We start from the raw sequence: 27,596 nt of genomic DNA, 5'->3' as shown, positions 1-27,596 counted from the left end.
GCCAAAATGTGAAATTTTAAACTGAAATTGGTCAAAGATGTTTGTGAAGCCTGTGCCTTAGGTTTGCGTTACAAACAAGCCTTACCAATGCCGAAATCATTACAGAAGAGTTCCAAATCTGGTTGATATTGGGCTCACAATTGCTTGGTTTCTGTCTTCAAATCGGAACTCTGAGACTACTCTGCGTATAGCAAGCCTAATGATAAGATCAAATAAAACTTCCAGTCATGGTTTTTCAATGTAATAAACTGTTACTCAGGCCTACTGCATGTAGTAAAGCTATTTCCTTCCTCAAGCAATTTACCTTTGGGACTCAGTACTCATACACCTAATACTAAATAAAGCACCTGCTGAATGTAATGTTGAAATGCTTTGAAAGCTACATTGTATAACACTTAGCTAGCACATCACACACACACTCCTAGAACATAGCAACTTAGTTGTTTTTTCAGCTATGGTATATTCTAAAGGGCATGTCCCATTGAGTTACCACCTTCATATGTCCTCCAGATAGCACTTTTTCATCCTCATCTGGACAAAGCAGATGAAAACATCCTTGTGATATCACATTAACTCATGTTTCTATTTATTCTCATTAATAATAATTCAGCATCATAACAAACAAAACAAAAGAAATTAAAAAATAAAAACAGTCTAATTTGGGATTTGTTTTGCGTAGCAGTACAAACATGTTTGGTCAGAGTGCACTTTCAAAGGAAGTGAATGGAGAGTGAGACAGCTGACATCAGCTGGGAGACCAGTTAAAAAAGCTATCCTTTATAGAACGAGGGGCTGAATCAGAACACAGACTGTCCAAATAGCTGCTGACTGGCGTGGGTCAGACTAAGGTCAGTGCAATATCCATATCCATTCCAGCTTTTGGAAAGAGGAGGAGCACAGACTGACAGGAGGAAGGAGACGGAGGAATGCCGGATGTTTGGGGGGGGGGGTGATCAACTTCTCCTAAGAGATAAGGCACTTGGACAACACATAACACCGCAGATCTGCTGAACAACCACCATCAAAACAAATTGACAGAATTAAACTGCATTCAGTTCAATCCCCCCCCCCCCCAAGCTCAGAACCGACTCTTTTAAAAGAAACCCATTTTTCATTATGGAATCATAAAAAGATCAACCCACTTCGACTGACCGGACTGGCCCACACTCCTCAAATGATCTGTCGCTCTGACATCATATTATACAATGAAAAAAAATACCCATGAGTCATAGCACTAGTGATCCAGCAGAAACATACAGACAGTCAGAGTGGGAGTAACTGGGACCCGTTACGCTGGAATGGAAGTACCATCACCTCTTCTGGTCTTGGTGGTGCAGCATTTCACTGGGTTTCCAGCACAAAAGACTGGAAAACATTGATAGCGGAAAAACTTTGGAAGTGTTTTGTTGGTTCAAACACCATAAAGAGACAGATACAATACAACTGTAGAGACACACAATGATTTACATTTATATCTATACATCCATGACTGCATTTCTTCAGGTTTTTGTACATCTACAAAAATTACATTTAAACAAACTCAATCAGTTATCATCTCCCCATCAAAACAGAGCAACGTTTCCATAGGGACTGAATCAACAAACCCATAGCAACCCAGACAGCAGCTAAGTGTGTGGGAGACGTGGGCCTTATCTCAGCCAGGTCCATGCCAGACAAGGAGCAGATCTGTTACAGCACTGACTTCTGGGTGGGACCATTAAACAACAACCCTAAGGCAAGCAGGAGCTCCTTTGGCTTTCCTATGAGGACAGGCTCCCGGACTGCTCCGGAGGGCACATCCACTGTGGCTTAACGTTCTGGTGGTCAAACAGGAAACAGCAGTACAGAAAGGGTTCTGATCATGACTAATGTTCTCCACGGGCTAGAGACCCAACTTGGTGGACAGAGTTAGCTCATTCCTCAGACCTGGGTATTTCAGACCTAGGAAACCTTGGCTACCCAAGGACCCAATCAGATGAACCAACAGTCCAGCACTAAAAACATCTGATTAAAAATGGGGAAGATTCCAACCAGATTCCCAAAAAGTAACCCCAGTTTTCAATCAAAGTAAAGATTCCCCAATAATTGCATAGAAAGGCTTGGACATTTTAGTACCTCCTGTATAACTGAAAGTTGAAATGTTGGGCTGTTTTGGAGAGTAAGGCTAGTTTATCATTGTCATTATAAATACGAACACTTTTTTCTTTCTACTGAAACAGCAGGCACGTCTGATTCGTAACCACACCAGGATCTCTGCTGACTGGACCAGATGTAGTGTGGAGTTGGCGTGGATCTGGCCCCTATTTGGAGCGTGTGTAGCTTGAATTCACTTCAGTTGGGGGTGGCATTGACACTAGAAACAACACAGTTGAGGCGGGACTATAGATAAGGCACACAAGTCACAAGTAAGGACAATAGACATTAAGCAGCATCACCCCCACCTCCTTTTTCTTTCTCCCTGACTCTCTCTCACTCTCTCTCATTCTCTCTCTCTCTATTCATCTCTCTCTCTCTCTCTCTCTCTGAGGCACCACTTTGGCACATTTGGCTCTGGCTTTTCAAATGAATGTTATGGAACAAGTGCATGTTGTACGTTTGTATCATTTCTGTGTCTCTTCCTGTGTTGCACGTTTGGGACGACACCTGTGTGTAATATCAATTGGTAGAGTCATGTAAAAAGTGGGTGAATGGGTTAATGTGTGAGCATGTATGTGTGTGTGTGTGTGTGTGTGTGTGTGTGTGTGTGAGGAGAGAAAGACAGAGAGTGAGTTTGTGTGTGTATGTTTGAATTTGTGTGGCAATGTATGTATGGGGGAGGGATAGTCCTTTCCTGATATCTGGAATCCTTATCTCCTCTCTTCTATCTCTCTCTCTCTCTCTCTTTGTACTGGACTCTGCACCAGCACTCTGTGTTCTGGTACTGGTCCTGTCGTCTCTGACATGTGACTCCATCACTCCATCTTGTGGTGGCTGTTGTTGTGGTTGTGGGGGATGTGGCCATTCTGGACAGGGCCGTTCTTCTTCACACCTCCGTTCTTCATCTCCTCCTCCTCCTCCCCTGCTGAGTCATCGGTCTCCTCTTTATCGCTCCTGGCGTCATCCACCTTTTCCTGCAAAGAGGAGGTGGCCGATTCATCATCAGAGTACACATGTAAGACAGCAGCACACTGATAATGAGAGCGTGGGTGAAGTGGTGTGATTTTCAGAGTCTAGTGATGTAACATGAGAATGTCGTGGTGTGATTATCAGAATCTAGTAATGTAACATGAGAGTGTAGTGGTGTGATTATAAGAGTCCAGTAATGTAACATGAGAGTGTAGTGGTGTGATTATCAGAATCTAGTAATGTAACATGAGAGTGTAGTGGTGTGATTATCAGAATCTAGTAATGTAACATGAGAGTGTAGTGGTGTGATTATAAGAGTCCAGTAATGTAACATGAGAGCGTAGTGGTGTGATTATCAGAGTCTAGTGATGTAACATCAGAGTGTAGTGGTGTGATTATCAGAGTCTAATGATGTAAACCCGGTTCGCCCTGCCGGGACTTATTTTCCCAATAATGACTGGCGTTCCATACATTATCCCTTACATAGTGATGCAACATGAGAGTGAAGAGGTGTGATTATCAGAGTATAGTGATAAAAGTGTAGTGGTGTTACATAATAAGACTGTAGTGGTGTTACATAATGAGAGAGTAGTGGTGTGATTATCAGAGTAAAATGAGTGTTGTAGTGGATGATCGTGAGAGTGCAGTGGTGTTCCATACTGAGTGTTGTAGTGGATGATCGTGAGAGTGCAGTGGTGTTCCATACTGAGTGTTGTAGTGGATGATCGTGAGAGTGCAGTGGTGTTCCATACTGAGTTTTGTAGTGGATGATCATGAGAGTGCAGTGGTGTTCCATACTGAGTGTTGTAGTGGATGACCGTGAGAGTGTATGTAAATGGAGTAGTGGAGTAAATGTGCGTACATTACTGCTGAGGAACCTGACGGCTATGCGAATGATGAGCACTGCCCAGAAGATGTGTAGGCACTGGAGCACGATCATGAGTGCGTTGAAGAAGTAGTAGCAGAAGAACGGAGGGTACATGGAGAGGGGGTACACGATGGTGCAGTACAAGATCCTGAAAGAGCAGAACACAAGGAGTCAGAGACTAAACCAAAAATGTGTGTGTGTAGAGGAATACTAAAATACTGAAAATGAATCAAATGAAATTAAATCAAAGGAAACATAAACATATATGTGATAAATGTGTACCAATGATATCACAGATACGCCGGTTGCATTGTTTGGGAGGTGCCAGCATCATTTATGAATTACAGTGTGTGGGACTGTGTATCTAGGCAGTTTAGAAGTGCAAATGATGTGTGTCTCTGTTCGCGTATCTCAGAAGGATGTGTGTGAATCCATACAAGCATTAAAATTACATATTGATGAGTGCATGTGTATGTGTGTGCGCTTGTGTGCGCGTGTGGTGTGTGTGTGTGTGTGTGTGTGTGTGTGTGTGTGTGTGTGTGTACCTCACCGAAACGGGAATATGACGAGACGGGTGATGATGAAAACCGCAGCAAAGAGGATGAAGATGTTATTGCAGGTGTTCCTCCAGCCAGCGTAGTTAAACATCTTAGCTGACTGGATGGATGGTACACAGACAGGCAAACAGGTAGATGGGTGGATGAATATACGCAGAGAGAGAGAGAAAAGGGTACATTAGTTGATATCTCCCACTAGATGGCGATAGAGAACACTGAAACTCCCAGGTGTGGAGTAATAAATGTTCTGTGCGATGACAGCTATGCATGTTCTAGACAGACCTCTCTGGGGATGGGACAGAGTCTGAGAGGAAAACTTCCTGTCCCTAATATGAGCTTTTTTCAGTCACATAACAGACACAGACTAACAGCTGAGCTAACACAGACAAGTCTACTAGATAAACTCATTTCCAGAAGCCTGTCTGTATCTAAGTTACAGAATATGCTAAATAGGCCTAGGTCCAGATCATCCCATAATGATAGCTATCATATTGTTGTGTCGGCGTGCCCTGAGCTGCAAATAGCTCAGCAATATGCAAGAGGCTACTGTATGTAAACCAGTAATTGTCTTCACCAACTTTTGAAATACAGATGTCACCACGTAGGGAGATATTCTAGTAGGGCCTAGAGCGACTGACCTTAGTGCATATGTCTTTTCTCTGGTATGAGCTAAGCCTAGGTGACATTGTATAACATGATTTTATTTGGGATGACATGAGAAGCTCGGAGAGGCAGATGCGTGCCTCAACACCACCTCCTCATGAGGCTTGGGCCTAATAGCAGTCATGCCTCAACACCACCTCCTCCTGAGGCTTGGGCCTGATAGCAGTCATGCCTCAACACAACCTCCTCCTGAGGCTTGGAACTGATAGCAGTCATGCCTTAACACCACCTCCTCATGAGGCTTGGGCCTGATAGCAGTCATGCCTCAACACCACCTCCTCATGAGGCTTGCCTCAGTGCCTCTAGGCTTCTCAGCTACGAATATATGTGTAAAACATTCATATATACATTTATGTACATTGATATATTTACACAGATACTGTAATTATACTTTGCAATCCATCAAACCCTTTGTGTGTTTGTGTGTGTGTGTGTGTGTGTGTGTGTGTTTGTGTGTGTGTGTGTGTGTGTGTGTGTGTGTGTGTGTGTGTGTGTTTGTGTGTGTGTGTGGTTGTTTACCTCTAGCAGATAGTCGGCGGAATCGTGCAGCAGCATTATCAGAGTTCCTGCCCTGATGTAGTTGACGCACCACGAGAAGCTGATGAGGAGGATAGTGGCCACATGATGGATGATCTGCTCCTTAAAGTCCTGAGTGGGGAGGCACCACACACGCACACACACACCCACACCCACCCCCCCCACACACACACACACACAGACAGGGTAAATAGTTAGCAAAGACACTGCAAATGAACACAAGTTGCTCTGGTTTTCTTTTAATCTCAATTGATGGGTTCAAAGGTACATGCATTACAAGATCCAAGTACATAATGAGCCTGCCAACCATATAAATGCCCAAAATCACCAAACGTCCCCCTCCATAACTGTGTGTGTGTGTGCATGTGTGTGTGTGTGTGTGTGAGAGAGAGAGAGAGAGAGAGAGAGAGAGAGAGAGAGAGAAGAGAGAGAGAGAGAGAGAGAGAGAAATAGAGAGAGAAAGTCTATTTGTCTTTGTCTATGTGTGTGTGATGTAATAACGGCTAATGCCCTTTGTTTGGCCTATATTACCATATCTAAGAGCGGTTTGCTTAGATGCGTAAACACTGGCCAGGTGCATTGTGGATGTGGGGCGAAGGGTTTACAGATACACACACACACCAAACAGATCCACTGACCCAAACAAACACATGCATGCATGTACAAAATGGAGACCCCCCCACACACACACACAGACATTCACAGACACATAGGCACACACATGTGGTTGTGGTGGCTTACCTTGCGCTTGACATCTGAAGCCACACTAAACAGAAGTGAGGCGTAGAAGCTGAGCTCCACCATGTAGTACCAGTACTGAGATGGCACCACACATGTGGAACATTACCAGTACTGAGATGTGTGTGTGTGTGTGTGGTGTGTGTGTGTGGGTGTGTAATTAATCATGTAATACCAATACTGAGACACACACAACAATGGAACATTAGCACTGTGTGTGTGTGTGTGTGTGTGTGTGTGTGTGTGTGTGTGTGTGTGTGCATGTGTGTGTGTGTGTAATTGATCATGTAATACCAATACTGAGACAGCAGCAGGGTCTGAGGGACACACACAATGTGTGTGACACTGTGTGTGTGTGGGGTGGGGGGGGGGGTATTGTTTTGTGTGTGTGTGTGTGTGTGTGTGTGATGAATGCTGCGTGTCTGTGTTGTATGATGTAAGGGTATGTGTGTGTGTTGAGTGTGTTTTTGCTGATAATAGATGAGTCTATGGTTTCACAGACGCTGAATTACTCCTTTACATGACAAACTCACCAAAACTGGGAAGCCTTTCCACATATCCTCCAAGTTATACAGCCAGGGTTTCTGTGAGGCAGAGGGAGGAAGAGAGGAAGATAGAGGGAGACAGACATGGGCAGAGGAAAAGATGGAGGGGGGGGTGGACACAGTCATAATGATTAATGGAGATGAACCTACATGAGGACACTGAGGAACAGCTAGATGGACTGTGTCCTACACTAAGAGAGTGTGGTAAAACTACTGTGTGTGGGTGTGTGTGTCCGTATATGTGTGGGTGTGTGTGTCCGTGTGTGTGTGTGTGTGTGTGTGTGTTTATTTACAGGCTGCGTATTTTGCGTGTGTGTGTGTCTATGTGTGTATGTGTGTGTGTGTGTGTGTGTGTGTGTGTGTGTGTGTGTGTGTGTGTGTGTGTGTGTGTGTGTGTCCGTATGTGTGTGTGTGTGTGTGTCCGTATGTGTGTGTGTGTGTGTGTGTGTGTGTGTGTGGGTGGGTGTGTGTGTCCGTGTGTGTGTGTGTGTGTGTGTGTGGGTGGGTGTGTCCGTATGTGTGTGTGTGTGTGTGTGTGTGGGTGGGTGTGTGTGTCCGTATGTGTGTGTGCGTGTGTGTTTATTTACAGGCTGCGTGTTTTGTGTGTCATGATCTGAGCATAACACGAGGTAAGGGAGCAGCAGAGATCAGACGTTCAATGAAAACTCACGTCGATCAAGGCAGCCAGTCCACCGACAAACAGTAGAAGGTAAAAAGTGAACCTCCAACTGCAACACACACAGACATTGACACAGAGCATCTTAATATGGATCTATCACACATAAACCACATACAATATTTATCATGTGTACCATTGGTATCACGTTTTAAGTTAACCATTGGTATCATGTTTTATCATGTGTAGCCATAGTATCACGTGTTATTTATCACTCAAGCAAATGAAAAACAAACACACACACACACACACACACAGCTAGAAAAACATAGTTCATATACTCCTACAAATGACACAAACACAAAGTCATGTTGGGTCACACTGCCCCGTTCCATCCCACCCTGCCCCCCTGTCCCCACAGCTGAAACAACAGCCCTATTAGCCCTGACTAAGACAAAGTTCCAACATGCCACCACGTGTGAACAAAGTGGTCTTCAGCATGGATTTCAAGAGCAAACACAGCGAGCTGATGTAAGGTTCTATGGCACAGGTACAGACAGCATTCTGGCAGAGAACTCTAATTCATGGTTCTAAGGTGGTAGTGCAAGTCAAAATTCTAAGGTGACCTCTAATTCATGGTTCTAAGACACACATGCTGATGGAGTTCTAAGGTAAAGTCTAATTCATGGTTCTAAGGCACAAGTGCAGACAATACAGAGGATCTAAAAAGGCCCAAGCGATACCACGGCACACCAGGCAGACTCAGTGAGGGAGAGAACATGGATCAGGAGAATGTGGAACAGGAGAAAATGAAATGACAAAACAGAGCCTGATGGAGGACGCACACGCACGCATGCACGCACGCACGCACAAGGGCGGACGGACACACACACACACATACACACACACCACATCTCAATTTGGTACTGATCTCACTAGCCAAAAACTCAGTTAGCCATCCAATGAAGATGAACAAATGTACTGGAAAAGAAGGATTTTTTCATCAGTCATCAGAAGGTGTGTGTGTGCTTATAAATACTTTATTACTGCATCAGTCATTAGAAGGTCTGTGTGTGTGCTTATAAACCCTTTATTATTGCATCAGTCATCAGAAGGTGTGTGTGTGCTTATAAATCCTTTATTACTGCATAATCTGAGCAGGTTAGGGGTTGAAGCACTTGATAATGTGTCAATGGCAGGGGATGGGGTGGAGTAAAAATAGCATCCAACATGCAAGCATGCGTGTCTGACTGTGTGTGTGTGTGTGTGTGTGTGTGTGTGTGTGTGTGTGTGTGTGTGTGTGTGCATGTGTGTGAGCGAGAGAGAGAGACAGAGAGAGAGAGAGAGAGAGAGAGAGAGAGAGACAGAGAGAGAGAGAGAGAGAGAGAGAGAGAGAGAGACAGAAAGCGTGTGAGAGAGAGTCTGTGTGTGTATGCCCTCTCTCTTCCTGTATCCCGCTGGGACAAGAGTGGCATCTGCCAGGGCACAAGTGTGAAGGGTGCGGGCCCAAGCTGCATGGCGCACAGGCCTCTGCCAGTTACTCATCTACACACTGACTTCAGCTTCTCATTTGACCTCGTCTGGGGCCAGTCGGCCTGAAAACACCTAATAAGTCCTTCTGGCCTTATACATCAGCTCACACAAACAGCTTTGATCCAGCATAATTCTCCAGCTAAAGCTATGAAGTTCCTTCATAGATAGATAGATTGATCTATCTATCTATCTATCTATCTATCTATCTATAAGTTTGCCCTGGAGCTGACTGCAACGTCAGCATAAATATACTTTCTTAAAGAACTCTGAAAAACTCTTTACTGTCACTATGCATTAGCAGATGGGCAAACAAACAAAGCCAGAGCCAGTCCACTCAGACGTGTCGTCTCTGTCCAGAGAGTAATTGGCACTATGCCTGAACTGGTCAGTCTACAGTACAGAGCTCCTTACTACACAATAGAGATATGGATACAATTCACCATAATTCCACATAACAGAGCATAATGCTTATACATCATACTCTACAGTATATTAAGTCCAATACTATACTATACTATGCCATGCTATGGGATGCTATACTACTATACTATACTATACTATACTATACTATACTATACTATACTATACTATACTATACTATGTGATGTTTTACTATACTATACTATACTATACTATACTATACTATGTGATGTTATACTATACTATACTATACTATACTATACTATACTATGTGATGTTATACTATACTATACTATACTATACTATACTATACTATACTATACTATACTATCTGTATCTATCTATTAATGACAGGAATGTCTGTCTGTCTGTTTGTCTGTTATTTGCATTTCTCTTGAACCATTGTCCGATTGATTACAAGGTGTCTTGCAACGGCCACGAGTAGGTGCAGTGTCAAGTTTGGCGTTGTTTGGATAAGAAATGCTTTTTCACCACTCTAGCCGCTGGTCACCTCCCCAATTATGTCTGACCTCAACAATAAAAAATGCTCTGTATGCGGTTTGCTTGCATACAATTATTCTGCGGATTTTCAACAACATGCAGGTATGCAATAAAAATGGCATGGAATAAACTGACACATTGTTGCAAATTTCATATGATGATGCATCATTCCACAAAATGGTTTGTCTTCTCTATCATCAAGTTATTCAATAGGAATGAACAACATCTAAGCATATAGCCTTAACTCAAAACAGCTGTAAGGCTTACTGTATGTCATTTTGATCTATAAAAAATGTCACATGCAAGCCATGCTTAAATTCTGCTCACTGCACATTTATTATATTTTATTATAATATATATAAACTTTATTACAGACTCTAGACCCAACAGCAAGACATACAACATAAAAAAAGAAATAGATACATAAACACATACAAATATACTGATGTTTGTATGTGTTTATGATTCATGAGAGTCCATACCAATGTTTCCACAAATATGATTGATATCTGACCGAGCTGCACCTGGGGCTTGTGAGCATCATTATAATACAGTTTTGGCACTCACCAGGTCGGGACATGAACTTAAACATTAGGTTCCTCAAGAGAGCCTGTAGAGTGCTTAGCCCTGAGTCACAAAAGAGCGCACTTGCACTGCTACTCCTGGGCTTTTTCAGCAGTATCCTCAGGCAGTCATTATATGCTACCTGAAGTTTGCGCAGGGTCTCCTTTTTGTAGCTGACCCATAATGGGACTGCATACATATGGGTGCAGTATGCACAAAACAAGCTCACTTTCACAACATCAGAACAGTGATTGAATTTCCGGACTAACATGTTTGCTTGGACATACAACATTTGTCTCTGCCTATACATATCAGCATCATCTTCCATATTGTCAGTGATGATGTGCCCAAGATATTTCGTACAGTTAGATACACAGAGGGATTGCCCTGACAGGTAAGACATTGGAAAGTGCAGCTTCTGATCCTCTTTGGTCCTACATATCAATACAACACTCTTTTTTGCATTGTACTGTACATCAAACTCAACCCCAGTTCAGTATTCATTATTGAATGCTTAGCTGGAATGATTCCCTAGCACCCTATTTTTAAAGCAGGCCTACCTACGGGCATGTACGGGTTTTCTACAGGAATAGCATGTTTGACAGGCACTGCACTAGAATCATACAACAAATAAATAAGTGCAAATAAATAGCTGTGGGGTAATATTGTGTTACGGTGAGTGGAGATGGGTGTGTATGCTCACCTGGCCTCTTGGAACTTCTTCAGGAGGTTGGGTCTGTCCTGGTTTCGTCGTCTGCGGAACCATCTCTGCACCTGCTGCTGTGTGTAACCTGTTTGCTTACATAATGATTCTACAGAACTCTGTGGGCACATACACACACACACATACACACACACACACACACAGAAAGAGAGAGAGAGATTCTTTCAATATCTGAATTCCAATTATTATATCAGTAATTGTGATGGCAGGGTGATTACATTTGTGAGGCTGAGTGGAAACCATGCCTGTGTGCCTGTGTTGATGTGAGGGCTTCATATGTGCCTGTGTTGATGTGAGGGCTTCATACTGTATGTGCCTGTGTTGATGTGAGGGCTTCATATGTGCCTGTGTTGATGTGAGGGCTTTGTGTCCTGTGTTGATGTGAGGACTTCATATGTGCCTGTGTTGATGTGAGGGCTTCATATGTGCCTGTGTTGATGTGAGGGCTTCATATGTGCCTGTGTTGATGTGAGGGCTTTGTGTCCTGTGTTGATGTGAGGACTGTGCCTGTGTTGATGTGATTCATATGCCTGTGTTGATGTGGGGGGCTCATATGTGCCTGTGTTGATGTGAGGGCTTCATATGTGCCTGTGTTGATGTGAGGGCTTTGTGTCCTGTGTTGATGTGAGGACTTCATATGTGCCTGTGTTGATGTGAGGGCTTTGTGTCCTGTGTTGATGTGAGAGCTTTGTGTCCTGTGTTGTCTGATCGTGTGCTTGTGCTTGTTTTGTAGCCCTTGCGCTCCTTGTGCCCACCCTTCACCTGATTCCTACTGTCTCTGCCTGTAGGCCTCCGCTCAGCTGTTCCTCATTGTGTCCACCAGTTTGCCTATTTATACCCTGCGGTACCATGCCAGTCCCAGTTTGGCTGTTTGGCATTTCTGACTCCATATCTGTTTCTGTACCATGTGTCTGCCCCAGTTTTAGTCCCAGCTGGATCCCTGTGTATTACCTTTTTTTACCTGCTCCTGACTTTAGCTTATTCTAACCTTCTACCTCTTGTGTCATGCATTTGGATTATGACTCTTGACCTGTGTTGGGTGTTTGGGTTGGCCGTTGTGTTAAGTAGTGGTTTGAGTATGTGTGTACCTATGTTAGGTGTTTGGGCTGGTTGTGTTAAGTAGTGGTTTGAGTATGTGTGTACCTGTGTTGGGTGTTTGGGTTGGCCATTGTGTCAAGTAGTGGCTTGAGTATGTGGGTACCTGTGTTGGGTGTTGAGTTGGCTGTGTTAAGTAGTGGTTTGAGTATGTGGGTACCTGTGTTGGGTGTTGAGTTGGCTGTGTTAAGTAGTGGTTTGAGTATGTGGGTACCTGTGTTGGGTTGGCTGTTAAGTAGTGGTTTGAGTATGTGTGTACCTGTGTTGGGTATTTAGTGGTTTTGCAGTAGAAGGCCTCAAGTGTTGGATTGGGAGCGGCTCGAAGCCGTTTTGTCGCTTTCACGCCAAGCAGAGCCGCTAAGCGCATGCCAAGCGTCCTGAGGAGAATAAATGAGAAGAGACACCCCTTATTGAATCACCATGTCAGGATTAACACCAAACATTCCCACATCACCAATATGCCATTGTAGAACATCAGAAAATATCACAAAATAATCATGTATAGCTTTTGAAAGAACACATATGAAGAGCAACATAAAAGGAGAGTAGAGGAAGATAGAGAAAGGATGAGAAAATGTTAAAAAGTAAAAAGATAAGGAGCCATTAGCAAGAATAGAATACAAAAGTTGAGGGTTTGGGCAATAGAATTAAGAGTGTGTAGCATGCACTCAGAAATACATAGCATGGGTGTATTCTAAAAATACACAGCATCAGTCGTAAATTAAGAAAACAGCCAACCTGGATACTCTCTGCTACCAGCACACGCAGGCAGATAATCCAGTTACACAAAAAGAATCTAATTCAATAATGATAGTGAAACGAAAAAAATCTAATTTTAAGACTGGTAAGAAGGACAGTAGGAATAAGAAAAAATAAAGAAAGAAAGAGCAAGGGAAGATAGAAGATGGTGGTAAAAAGAAGAAACAGATAAGAGGAGTCTGGTCGCCCTGAGAGGAACAGGAACACTTAAGTCATCTAATATGTCATACAACTGACAGAACCATGTCATAGCTGTGGCATTACTGATAGCATTCTGTCAGAAGTTGTCAAATGAGGTGTGAATACAGCTTTATAAGGCTTCATGAGTGCAGTTGTCTGAGTTTATAGTTATGTAGACTTCTGCCAGTCGCTGTGTTGCATTATGATTACATTATACACATTAATAAATGTGCTTATAATGCTTTATGAACACTAGGCTGAAGTAAAGTGCTACCATGAAGACTGTCAAAACATGAGATGCTATGACCACTTAAACATGTGACATTGACTATTATGGCATCTAAAATTGCGATAAATGTTACATGTCACTGTTATCACTACACTGGCACATTCACTGGGCACAATGATCAAAGACAGGACTATGGCATAACATTTGACGTGTATGAGAAGGTTAGATCAATAGTTTGGTTGGGAGTTGGCTGGGCTCACCTCTCAAAGATCTGGCGCACTACCATCATGGTCAGAGCCATGGGCAGCACCACCCAAAGGTCAGCAGGTTTGGCGTAGACCCGGCCATCCCGATCCTCCAGGTCCTTCCAGCCAAGTCCCTTAGGGAACCAGAGTCGCTCGTCCCAGAATACATCACTAAGCCACGCCAACATTCTGATGGAGAGAGAGGGGGAGATATAGATTCATCAAACCGATTTCTCACACTTTCACATGCTCACATTGAAAACTACACAACAGAAAGATAAACAGAGTGAAGTGAGAGACAAAGAGAGAGGGGGAGTGAGAAAGAGACAAAAAAAGCTACATTCAGAGAGAAAAGAAAAAGGAAAGGAGGGAGAGATAGAGAGAGAGAGAGAGAGAGAGAGAGAGAGAGAGAAAAGAGGGATGAGTTCATTTAAGAGATCACAATCAGATCACCTTGATTCATTCCAGAACACTCAGGAGGAATAACAGGGAGAACAGGAGAAAGGGAGGGATAGAGGGATGTAGAGGGAAAGAGAGAGGGAGGCAGAAAGGCAGGGAGAGAGGGGGATAGGGATGGGGAGAGAGGGGGATGAAAGAAAGAAACAGGGAGAGGGGAGGAGGGGTAGGATAGCAGGATGGGGAGAAGAAGGGATGAGAGAGAGGGACAGGCGAAGGACAAGAAGACGTGATGAGATTATAGAGAAGGATGGATGGGTGGAGCTGGCGGAGGGAGAGTCACAGGAGGAAATGAGACGGACGAGTGGCATACAGATCAGATTCTATGAGTCTGCCACTCCCATCTCAAAACAACACCGCTTCAACACCCATCTCAAATCACCCATCTCAAAACAACACCAATTCAACACCCATCTCAAAACAACACCAATTCAACACCCATCTCAAAACAACACTGATTGAACACTCATCTCAAATCAAAACCGCTTCAACACCCATCTCAAAAACAACACCACTTCAACACCCATCTCAAAACAACACTGATTGAACACTCATCTCAAATCAAAACCGCTTCAACACCCATCTCAAAACAACACCGCTTCAACACCCATCTCAAAACAACACTGATTCAACACCCATCTCAAATTCAACACCCATCTCAAAACAACACTGCTTCAACACCCATCTCAAAACAACATTGATTTAACACCCATCTCATATGAACACTGCTTCAACACCCATCTCAAAACAACACTGCTTTAAGCATCTTATGGCACAGCTAAAGCCAAAATGGCCATGTTGAGACTTGCTACAGTACTTGCTTACTTGTTTACTATGACAAACTCCTCTGGGGAGACTGAGCTGGCATGGGGAAATCATGGCATATAATGGCAAAGTTTCTGTGATACACGTCAACTCTTTCACCAATTTAAATGGTACATTGACCAACTGATTATTTTTTTTTTTTTTGGGGTAGATCAGCAGCCTGTGCTTCAGTTTACGTCTGACCAGCGCATCATATGAGAGCGACACAGAGAGCAGCAGAGGGAGAGACAGGCAGCTGGGGCTCATAGGGCCTACAACCTACACAGCATGGGACCAGGACTTCATGGATGCTCTGCCCTCTACAATCTCTTCTGTCATTTACTACGCCCACAAAGTCAATAGACATATGAGGGGAGGGGGGGGATGAAGAGAGTGGGAAAAGGAGAGAGAGAGTGTATGGTGAATGGATAAATGAGAGAGAAGGATGGATAAATGAGAGGTCAGCGGAGAGCTGATTGGAGGGTGTGTCTGACCACTGGAGAGAGGGTGTGTGTCAGAAGAGAGGGAGTGTGTGGTGATGCATAACTTTGTGCTGACGCATGGTTTTCTCCCCCTCTGCTCTCATTCCTTCTCTCTCTCTTTCTCGCTCTCTGACTCTCATTCATGATCTCTCTCTCTCTCTCTCTCTCTCTCTCACACTCTTTCCCCTACACTTTTTCCAAAATCGTCACTCCAACCTTGTCTCTTGTCTCTCTCTGAAGTCTGATCCAGTTAGCCATGCTAATTAAGCGCAGTCATTTCTGCTGACAGCCTCTGCAATCACAACAAGGGTGGGGAGAAATAAAAGAGCCGCCAAGGAACCAGCCAATCAGGACTTGACTTCTCTGACAGTCATGTGTCCTGGCCAATACCACCAAACAAGGGGAGGGACTTAGTGGGGAATATTGAAGATAGGGGTGGGCAGTTGATTTCTAGAATGTGACTCCGCGCATGGCCAGTTAGTGACAGTGCTCCACAACTTGCCACTAAACTAAAGCATGATTTTAAAAAAGCAACTAACTGGTGTCTTCGTCAAATCAGTTTTTATGGTGTATAGTCATGTTTAGGACAGTTAAACACACCCGCCACCTTGGCTATTCACTATTCACATAAACATAAAATGACCCTCTCTCCCTCCCCCGCTCTTGTTTGTAGGGAGTGGATGGTGAGTACAGCTGACAGCTCCAGGGTTCTGTGTGTGTGTGTGTGAGTGTGTGTGTGTGTGTGTGTGCAGCTGGGTCTGGCTATTTTTCAACTCTCTGCAGCTGGATTTACTGTTACATTACAGAGTACACGGCACCAGAAACAACCACCATCAAAACACAAACACACTTTATACACACACACACACACAGCCACAGCTTAATACTTGTAAAGAGGACTTGTTGAAACTCACAGCTGTGTTGAATGGTGGAAAATATTATAGTGTTGTATTATCTTTCAACACAATCAAAAATAAACCTCTAACACGTCAGCACCTGTCTGAGGCAGAGACTGACTCTTTGGTCAGAAGAGCAGCTTCGTCCTGCACATTCCCTGACTCCTCGCCGGGAATTTACATCTGGGCCTCACCACAGGGCTGTCCCACTAACATCAGTCTCACACTCACACGTGCCTGCTTATACACACAAACACACACACACACACACACACTTAATTCCCGTCGTATTTCACCTCTGACCCCTGGGATAAATGTTTGTTCTTAGCCGTGACGCCAAATGGTTGGGTGACGAGTGGGGGCTCTGGTTCCTGCCCCCGCCCTGCACAGAATGTGTGTGTGTGTGTGTGTGTGTGTGTGTGTGTGTGTGTGTGTGTGTGTGTGCGCACGAGCAAGCAGCACTTGTTGAGCTGGGGTGTGGTTCAGATCTACAGCGCGGGGGAGGAGAGCTGGTCTGCATTACCGAGCCTCATTCCATTCACTAGTAAAGTAGCATAAACACACACTCCTCTCAGGACACTCCCACAGGATACACACACACACACACACAATGCAGACAAGCACACACACACACAGGAGACACTCCCATTGCATACTTGCACAGAACACACTCACACAGAGGATACTAACGTGTGTTTGAGGCTCATTTTGAATGAGCTCAAAGAGCCACGAATATGCAGATGATCATGTTTCTGCCTTTGAACAAACTAAATAGGCCTTCATTAAGCTTTCTCTTTTGCAGAATAAGGAAGTTAGAACTGATCTAAATGTGGTGTAGTGTGTGTGTGTGTGTGTGTGTGTTTTGCAATTCATGGGTGTATCCTGTGCACAACTGCTACTGCAACAGGAAATAATTTGTTACACACAAGCTTACACATCGCTTGCCTGATGAGGGAAAGCCAATCAGCATGTCTGCTGGTTCAAGGGCCCTCCCCTGCCTCCTAAAGCAGCCAATAGCAGCGCCCCAGCAGAGTGCCTCCATGTGTGTGGGGGGTCTAGACTGCCAGAGGGGCAGGGCAGGGGCAGTATCCTCCCTGGCTGTAACCCCCTCCCACACACACACACACACACACACAAAAGTCCTGAATCACCCCTAACCACATCCTCTTCCATTACACACACACTGTAACGACCCAGCCCGGTCTTGCCGACGTCGACTCGTGTGCCTGTGCTCTGTGTCTGTCTCTAGGCCAGGTGAATGGTGCTCAGGTGCGCACAGGCCTCCTGATTGGCAGGGGGATAAAAGACCTGCTCTTTCCGTGCTGGCTCTCCTCTCCTCCCGACATTTGGCTTCTATTTTCCATTTCTCTGTACATCCTCTAGACACTGACTGGCAATACACTTTTATGTTACATTTCACTACACTGACTTTCATAACATTCATTATTACATTCTATAATATTTACTTATCATTTGAATTCTGCATGTGGCCTCCCCTCCATGTTTCCATGCTAGAGCTGGCATGTTACATACACACACACACACACACACACACACGCATTAGGACAGTCACACACAGACCACCACATAGAGATGCGCACACACCTGCTTATGTATGTCTACACATGTGAACACATACACAAAGTTTTTCCATCACCCATGAGTTAGGGTGTATCTAGGGTGTATCTGAGACCCCATGAGAGTTCTGCAGGATAGAGTTTGGAACATACTTATATCAAAGACTTAGATTCATCCACCCTAGTCTTTACATCTAGGGTATGGGAAATGAGTCAGTACCGGTAAACGCCCTTCTAGAACCCATTGAGTTATCTGTGTGACTAGGGGCCCATAACTTTTGAACAGTTGTAGAACCGCCTAGGGGTTCTGAATCTAGAGTGTGACTCAGGGTATATGACACAACACTGGCATGGTTCTTCGTTCCTTTTTTACTTCTTAGTAGGCGAATCATCACTTGTTTCTATGAAAGTGTTTTGATGTTGTTACCATTAGTAGGAGTTGAATTCTCAAAATGAAGTGTAACACAGGCATGGTTCTTCCTTCCTTTTTTACTTCTTAGTAGGCGAATCATCACTTGTTTCTATGGAAGTGTTTTGATGTTGTTACCATTAGTAGGAGTTGAATTCTCAAAATGAAGTGTAACACAGGCATGGTTCTTCCTTCCTTTTTTACTTCTTAGTAGGCTTAATCATCACTTGTTTCTATGGAAGTGTTTTGATGTTGTTACCATTAGTAGGAGTTGAATTCTCAAAATGAAGTGTAACACAGGCATGGTTCTTCCTTCCTTTTTTACTTCTTAGTAGGCGAATCATCACTTGTTTCTATGGAAGTGTTTTGATGTTGTTACCATTAGTAGGAGTTGAATTCTCAAAATGAAGTGTAACACAGGCATGGTTCTTCCTTCCTTTTTTACTTCTTAGTAGGCGAATCATCACTTGTTTCTATGGAAATGTTTTGATGTTGTTACTATTAGTAGGAGTTGAATTCTCAAAATGAAGTGCTACACTGTGCCTTCTCTCACCCACTCATGAGCTCTGCACCACTCTGTCATGCAGTTCATTCCAATCATGTCCACCACCCACAGCAGAATGTACTTCAGACCACCGCAGGGGAGATCAGGCCTTCTGATTCTGACCGATTTTGATAGAGTTCTTCTAGTCATCTTTCAAAAACCGCACACATCCCCACACACACACACACACACACACATTCAAACACTCACATTGGGCACTCATTGGTTCATTACTAGCCTATACCGCAGGCAGCCTATTCATATTTAACCAGCATCTCATCTCAGCAACCATTGTCCTTCCTGAAGAGGTTTCAATGAGCCCTTTAACAATGACAATGACAAACACTCTCGTCATTGTCATTGTTAAAGGGAGAGAAGGGTGAATAGCCAACAAGGACAGGATACTTATTTAATAGAATTGATTGATTATTGGGACTGATGACAGATGGGATACACAATTGAGAAAACTGGGTGACTATGAGGCTGCAAATATTAGCCCTTGGGCAATTATTTGTCTTTGGGTAAATATGAGTTATTTGTTTGTAATATTAGCCTTTGGCCAGCCTGTGTTTGCCTGTGGTGAATAGCCTGCTACACACACCCCTGGCATGACATCCTAAGGGCTGCTGTCTCCTCTGCACCCTTCTCCCACCTCTTAACAGACTATCAGCATCATGTCTGATCCCCCTCGTTTTCCTAAAGGACATCGATCTTCTCCTTTTACACAAATATCATAATTTAAACATTTTTGCATTGCGTGGTCACACCACCACTCAACACACAATGCTATAGTCTTCCCTTGTAATGGGTTTTAATGAGCTCTCATATCTAATTGTACTACCTGCAGTTCTGTCTCTTTATTGCTGGTTTTTATTGCTTGTATTGCACTGGGAGCCAAAGAGAAACATCATTTGGTTCCACTAGAGCACTGTTCCAGTGTACATGAACTAATGAACCATAAAATCACTTAATCGACCTATACTCATCTTCAGATTTACCACACTAAGACACACAATCTAACCAAACATACACACACGCACACAGATATGAAAACATATAAACACACAAATCATATATCAATACCACACACACACAAACACACACACACATTAGGTGAAACTGTGCAGGCATCACACATTGGGACAGGAAAGGATTAAGTATGTCAGGCCCCTCATGCGTGAGTGAGGTGTATATGTCTATATCTGTGTCGGTGGTATGTGTGTGTGTGTGTGCGTGTATGTCTGTGTATGTGTGTGTGTGTGTGTGTGTGTGTGCATGCATGCATGTGTGTGTGTGTATGTGTATGTGTATATGTGTGTGTGTGTGCATGCATGTGTGTGTGTGAGTGATTGTTCCTGTAGGCTCGGCACAGTAGTACTCTCTCAGGAGCAGCTTAGCACTGTTGTTCAGCCTCCTTTAGAATCATCTGCAGTGGATTCCAGCCGTCATGAGACACCAATTTCCCAGCGGGCCCTACCGCTCCGCTCCACACCCCCACGCCACCACACCAAAAACTGTCAAGGCAGACGAGAGCTCACGGAGCAGATGGACAGGTAATATCTTTCCCTGAATTTCACGTCCAGCATAGGACAGCATGAAGCCACAGAGATTACAGACCCAGTGGATACTGCTACTTATTAGACATTTATGCAGAATGTTGTTCCAATCAAATGTGTACCGTGTACACCTCTGAGTAATATGTAGACGTGGATGCTCAGGGCCTGCTATTGACACATCCATCAGAGGTTAAGGCCTTCACACTCGACTTTTCTTCATCTTCTTCATATACTCTTTTGATCCCGTGAGAGAAATTTGGTCTCTGCATTTATCCCAATCCGTGAATTAGTGAAACACACTCAGCACACACACAGCGAGGTGAAGCACATACTAATCCCGGCGCAGTGAGCTGCCTGCATCAACAGCGGCGCTCGGGGAGCAGTGAGGGGTTAGGTGCCTTGCTCAAGGGCACTTCAGCCGTGCCTACTGGTCAGGGTTCGAACAGGCAACCCTCCGGTTACAAGTCAAAATTTGAGCACATTCTTTTCTCCTGTCTTTGTGTCTCGCTGTCTCACAACACACTATAGCACTGCCATCACACTCACACGCACGCACACATACACACACACACACACACACACACACACACACACACACACACACACACACACAGAGCACTTCATACAGGAAGTGCTCTGAGAGATTATAGGTGCGTGTTCTTCTTGTTGTTTAGTAACCTCTGACAACAACCCAGAGGTGTAAAAAGTCCAGCTTCAGAAAGTAAAAGTCCAACAATGCTTTGGTTCTACCTGTGGACAGGTGATATTCACTAATTAGCTGATCTGCCTGTGGACAGGTAATATTCACTAATTTGCTGATCTACCAGCCTGAGTTGTGCTAATTAGCATTAGCTGGTTTACGAAGAAGAAATATGCGGCAAGACTTTTAGTTTCTGAAGCCAGACTTTTACACCTCTGCCAAAACCAGTCCTTTAACAGTTTTAAGGCTGGATATTACGGACACATGCCGAATAGGATGCAATATGACATTGAATGCTGGGTACAGGGTTCTGAAATATTGTATTTTGTCCTTTAGCATAGGATTTCAAGAAATACTTCACTTGATTTGACTGTATTTTTCTTGTTTAAGTCTTGGGTTTCATGTGCACAAGGATGGCATTTCATGTCTACAAGCAAGGATTTAAATCTAGTGTGTGAACGGTTTTGTAAAGCAAACCGTGAGTGCCCTGAACGCTGAGACTGGAACACAGGACATTCCTAATCTCCTCCACACAGATAGAAAACACACACACACACACACACACACACACACATACACACACAAGACACTCACTGGCCTGTGCTAACACGCAGTCCAAGGGTCATCCTTGTTAGCTACTGGGTGTAGGCAATAGTTGAGAGGACCAAGGATCTGACAGCTGTGCCTCCCTCCACACACACACACACACACACACACACACACACACACACACACACACACACACAGGGCCTCCACACTGCTGGGTCTAAACTCTACACACGCTGCAGGATGGACTGTGGACAAGCTCAAAGGGGCAGTAAGAATCAGCACAGGGAAAAACACACACACACACACATTTACACGCAAAGGATAAGCCCTGAGGCTCAAGCACATATCGTAACACCCCCAATTATCACCACTTTTGTTCGGAAATTCTAAAACAACAATGTTTTTTAACACTTCAAAATAACATTTGCTAAATGAACCTTACATTTTTCAGTAGCCATTCGTGTGTAGATTTGAACAAAATCTGGTTTGGTTCTTAACGGGAGCATTTACTGCCTGAAATATCCGATTTTGTTTACCACGCTCAGAGTTATAGTGCTGGCCTGATGGGTCGCCTATTTACGCTGTTTCAACGGCCCATGAACGGTTAGACCGAGAATTCTCGTCATGAAATTAAAATTCCACTGGAGCTCCAAGCGAATGTGTACACGCAGCCTTACAACACTGTTTACAGCTCTTTGAGTCACAGTAAAATGTTATAGCTAATTTAGATACACCTATGGTGTAGGGTGCTGGTTTGTATACAAATGGATATTAAGTGACACATACAAGCAAGACGGTGGAAATACGGGACCGACGGTAATAGGGGGAGTTCCGATACAAAGGCATGCATAGAGGATCATCAGTGGGGCATACACAGACACAAACACACAAAAACACATGCTTGCACATACACACATAAACACTACACACAACACACACACGGTGACGCATACACAGATACACACACACAGGACTAGTTTGATTTTGGTTTAGGACTATTCCCTTTGGGACTAGTTTGGTTTTGGTTTAGGACTTTTTTTTCTCTCTCAACCTTTTACAGTGAAGTTAGAAGGTGACAAAATTTCCTCACTTTCTGAATCTACCTCTGAGCATTTTTATAGCAAGTGTTTGGCGAGGCCTTCAAATATCCTGTGTCTTTGTTTGTGTGTCTGTGACCCCGTAATTCTAGGTGTCTATGTGCCTATGTGCCTGGGAGTAACTCTGTGTGTCTGTGATTCTGTGAGCCTGTATGTCAGTGTGTCCGTGTCTGTATGCATGTGAACATCTGGGCCTACATGCTTATGTTTCTGTGAGCATCTATGCCTTTGCCAGTGTGTCTGTGCATGTCAGTGTCAATGTCTGTGGGCCTGTGTATCTGTAAGTCTGTGTACTTGTGAGTATGTAAACTTCCGAGCCTGTACAGTATGTCTGTGTCTGTGAGTGTCTATGACTCTGAGCCTGTCTGTGTGTGTGTATGTGTGTGAGTGTCTATGACTCTGAGCCTGTCTGTGTTTGTGTGTGTGTATGTGTGAGTGTGAGTGTGTCTATGACTCTGAGCCTGTCTGTGTGTGTGTGTGTGTGTGTGTGTGTGGGGTGGTGTGTGTGTGTGTGTGTGTGTGTGTGTGTGAGTGTGAGTGTCTATGACTCTGAGCCTGTCTGTGTGTGTGTGTGTGTGTGTGTGTGTGTGTGTGTGTGTGTGTGTGTGTGTGTGTGTGTGTGTGTGTGTGTGAGTGTGTGTCTATGACTCTGAGCCTGTCTGTGTGTGTGTGTGTGTGTGTGTGTGTGTGTGTGTGTGTGTGTGTGAGTGTCTATGACTCTGAGCCTGTCTGTCTGTGTGTGTGTGTGTGTGTGTGTGTGTGTGTGTGTGTGTGTGTGTGTGTGTGTGAGTGTGAGTGTCTATGACTCTGAGCCTGTCTGTCTGTCTGTGTGTGTGTGTGTGTGTGTGTGTGTGTGTGTGTGTGTGTGTGTGTGTGTGTGAGAGACTCTCCAGCACTTTTCCCTCTCCGCTGTTCTTACTCTCCCCACCATCATTGGCTACCTAGGTCACATGACCAGACTCTGGCCATTCTCCTCTGGACCAATCCCATCATTCTGTGTGTGTGTGTGTGTGTGTATGTGCGTGTGTGAGACTGGACAGAGGGGTGGAAGTGTTTTGAGAGCTGCACGCGTGTGGTGATCTTAGCCGGCTGTTTGAGATTCCTTGTGGGGGAGGAAGCGGAGCTTCACACTAGCATAGCTATTATCTGACAAACAAACAGCAGCCCTGACCTGGCTTCAGCAAGATGACATGGACGTTGCACCTCCAACGCCCCTCTGTGTGCAAAGCACAAGATTGACTTTATTGCATTATTTCATGTCAGGTCCAAGACATTATGGCTGATATGATGTGGATAGGTACTAGTGAATGTACAAGCCAAGGCATGCGTGAGGGAGTGAGTGATCGAAAGAGAGAGTGTGTGTGTGTGCTGAACAGCAGATCGGCGTTCCTTGTTACCCATACTGAACTATAAACAACTGTCCTATGACTCATTCCAAAGGAATGGAATGAGTGAGTGACTCCTTACAGGGGGATACCCAAAGGATACTGCATTGCTCTCAGTGAGACACACACACACACACATCGATACAAATGTGGTCCCCGTCAATATCAGTCACAGACACTCAAATCATGTAAGAAGTAGCAATTAATGATGGTTAAATGAGCACTTATACTTTAAGCTCCTTCAGCTTTAATGCCCTGCCTCTATCTTCTCCCTCACATCAAGCACGTCAGTGTTAGTGTTTGAGCAGATATCATGTTACACACACACACACACACACACACACACAACATGCACACGCATGCATGCTCTCTCTCTCTCTCCCTATGAGGAAAAATATAGCTTCAGGCATTGGCCATTAGGCGCTAACTCTGCTGTGGCTCGCCAGATGCGGCCCTGATCTGGCCTTGTTCCGGTCCAAGTCTGGGCCGACTCCAGCCCCTTTCACAGAGAGCCCTTCCTTGGATCTACCCCACGTCCCACAGGTGAGTCTTCCCTATCCTTCCCGTGTAACGTCAGCCACCATCCTCTGCTGTGGTCGGACCAGCTAGGCTGTACAGAGATGCTGGACTGTAGTGCACCGTCCCAAATGAGCCCCAATTCCGGTCAAGCCCCTGGGCATTCCACACATGTTCAGGGAGATGGAAAAGCCCGATCAGAAAGTCAAACAGTCAAACAGTCCCGCAGACCCACACTGCCCAGGGCACACAAATCCTCCAGTGACTCACAGTGATGCAGGTGGGTGCTGCTGTGAGTGTGGTCACCGTGGAGTGGACCGAGCTGGACTGTGCTGTGGAGTGAGTCAGCGTGTGTGTGTGTGTGTGTGTGTCCACGGGAAAAAACGGAGTCAGCTCTCAAGCACACACATTTCAGATTCATGGACACTACAGGTCCAAAATGTGACCTCATAAAGATTTCTCAACCTTATAAAGTTTACAGTGCAATATGCACACATACACACAAACACACACAAACAAATACACACTCACATACACACACACACACACACACACATGCATAAGAATGTGTGAAGTTTGCTCAGAGTGAAGATTTAAGATTGCTAATCTGATGCATGTATCAGGTTGTATCTAATCAAACATTGATGTGAAAGGCCTTTTATCACTGCTCCCAAAGGCCCTGTATTCGATGCCAATCAGCCACAATCACAGGTAGTCACAGCACACACATACACAATTTCTAGCCTTCACCTGTTGTTTGCTACTGAGAGCATATCTGATTATTTCCTCTGTGAGTGGATTACTCTAGACCTGATCAGAACTGGATCAAGCATCCCTATCTGCACCCAACTCACACATACGCTGGTCTGGATGAAGGCCCAACTCACAAACGCATTCATAGCATCAGACAGACACAAAAGCACACACCCTGCTCATGATGAATGTGATACAATCAAGCAGTGGAGTACTACAAAAAACACACACACACACACACAAGATGACCACACACTATTAAGCAAACTCCACCAAGCCCAAGAGTGTGTGTTGCAGACATCTGCATTATGCCCCCCCCCTTCCCCAAACCCCTCCTTTAGTCCAATTTTGGAGTCAAATTAAAGGGTACTGCCTGCAGGGTAAACACCATGTGTGTGTTTTAGTTCTGTCCAGGAAAAAATGCCCATTGACTGACATTAATACTCTCTAGTGGTCAAACACCTGCACAGCAGATCTGATAACACGGGCATGTTTACTTAGGGTATTTGCAAGAGAAATCTTGATTGATGGGCTTTGGCCTTTTTGGATTCAATTAAATTAGAATCTATGTTTGCTATTTTACATTGACGTCTTGGAACACTAGTAAAATGGTAAAATGCATCGACAGTTAAAGGTTTACTGTGCTCATCTCGTTTCAACATTACAACAATAATGAGGATGGGTAAGGACCATCTCAAGTGGACGCTGTACTAGATCAAACACTGACAGCTGTCAGGAGGTTGCCTACTGCCACTGTTTAGCCTCTATCATATAAGAGAATATAGGCTATAGCCTATATCTCTGACAATAAATCTATACTTATATATCTCTAAGATTGACAAGTTGTCCACCTGGGACCTTGAACAGCAGGTTGATCTGTGGAACCTTCTTCAAATATATTCATCATTCATTCATTCCCGACAGCTTATTTTAAGTGACTTGAAACGCTATGACACCATAGCTGACACATAGTTTGTTTGGGTTACTGCATACTTTTAGGACCAAACCAGCTGGCCAACAGTCATCCTCAATACAGTAGCGCATTACTGGAAACGAAAGGCCACCATCCCCAGTGACTGATGCTTAAGGCACTTTAAGCTAATTTACGCATGTTAAGTAATGGGAAGCACCACCCACCCATCTAAAGATTTTACAATGCCACCTGACCTTAGTGTTTTCTATGTAAGTGATTTTATTTTATCTCAAACAAAACACATTTCCTTGCTAGAAAAGCAGGCTAATAGCCTACTATTTGTATCCATTTTAATCTACATATTCCTACATGGAGTGTGAATGTTAGTGAATTGTGATGACTGCGCATGTTTACCCAGAGCTAAAACACATGACCGGACCATCCTGACATAATGTCATACTGAGGTAAAACACGGCCACCGCAGAGGTGTGGATGCTACAAAGAATAAAGGAACATTTAAGTCTTCAATAATAAATAACAACCATACTCACTTTGGTCCGCGAATGTTCGAAAAGTTCTTCTGTTTAAAAAAAGTCACTTTCAAAAAGTAAAAAAGAACGGTATGAGATCCTATAAGCACAGAGGAACAGAACAGCTTTTTTTTATCCCTGTTATAAGTTCGTGCTTAAAGGCAATGAGTTTAGCCTTTAGGCAATGTGTTCGGCCTGTCTGTCTTTGCTACACGCCCGCATCTTTCCCAAAAAGTTCCGAGGCGAGTTAAAGACACCGATGAGATGTGTAATGTAGGGAGGCAAATATTTCCAAACTTCTTTGACGTCTGTTCCAGTCTGGCGTACTGGAGCCGTTCTTGACCGCTATCGTGAGATGAGAGACCCACTCTTCTCGTTTCCCTTTCATCCGTAGCGGGATGAAATGTTGAACGTCCAGCGATAGGCGTCGGTCGGTCGGTCCGGCTGTTTGGAAGAAGGCAACGCCGAGGTTAGATTAGTAAGAGTGAATAACGGATTTCTGGGGGACTGAGAGGGGTGGAGTGAGCGAGTGCGCGTGAATAACGGAACG

At 44.3% G+C, this 27,596-nt stretch overlaps 1 protein-coding gene across 1 annotated transcript; it reads right to left on the bottom strand.

The window, feature by feature from the left end:
- Positions 1–564: 564 nt before the first annotated feature.
- Positions 565–27,596, bottom strand: cers2b (ceramide synthase 2b). Its single transcript, XM_048261738.1, has 12 exons — positions 27,068–27,596; positions 13,895–14,068; positions 12,726–12,843; positions 11,351–11,469; positions 7,684–7,741; positions 7,002–7,052; positions 6,782–6,785; positions 6,472–6,560; positions 5,713–5,841; positions 4,524–4,630; positions 3,968–4,121; positions 565–3,110 (listed from the first exon to the last, which is right to left on the bottom strand). The coding sequence occupies exons 2-12, from the start codon at positions 14,065–14,067 to the stop codon at positions 2,952–2,954; spliced, it is 1,161 nt and encodes a 386-aa protein (XP_048117695.1). The 5' UTR covers position 14,068; positions 27,068–27,596; the 3' UTR covers positions 565–2,951.

Source organism: Alosa alosa, chromosome 13 (assembly GCF_017589495.1).
Source record: "Alosa alosa isolate M-15738 ecotype Scorff River chromosome 13, AALO_Geno_1.1, whole genome shotgun sequence".
Classification (NCBI taxonomy): Eukaryota; Metazoa; Chordata; class Actinopteri; order Clupeiformes; family Clupeidae; genus Alosa; species Alosa alosa.
The sequence above is the reverse complement of the archived record's forward strand: the minus strand, read 5'-3'. Positions and strand labels throughout refer to the sequence as shown.

Excerpts from the sequence above, each read along its gene's own strand:
- cers2b (XM_048261738.1), bottom strand. The coding sequence starts at position 14,067 with ATGTTGGCGTGGCTTAGTGATGTATTCTGGGACGAGCGACTCTGGTTC. Across the intron at positions 11,470-12,725 it reads CCACTAAATACCCAACACAG|AGTTCTGTAGAATCATTATG; the intron begins GTACACACATAC and ends ATGTGCCCACAG. Across the intron at positions 5,842-6,471 it reads CTTCAGATGTCAAGCGCAAG|GACTTTAAGGAGCAGATCAT; the intron begins GTAAGCCACCAC and ends CTCCCCACTCAG.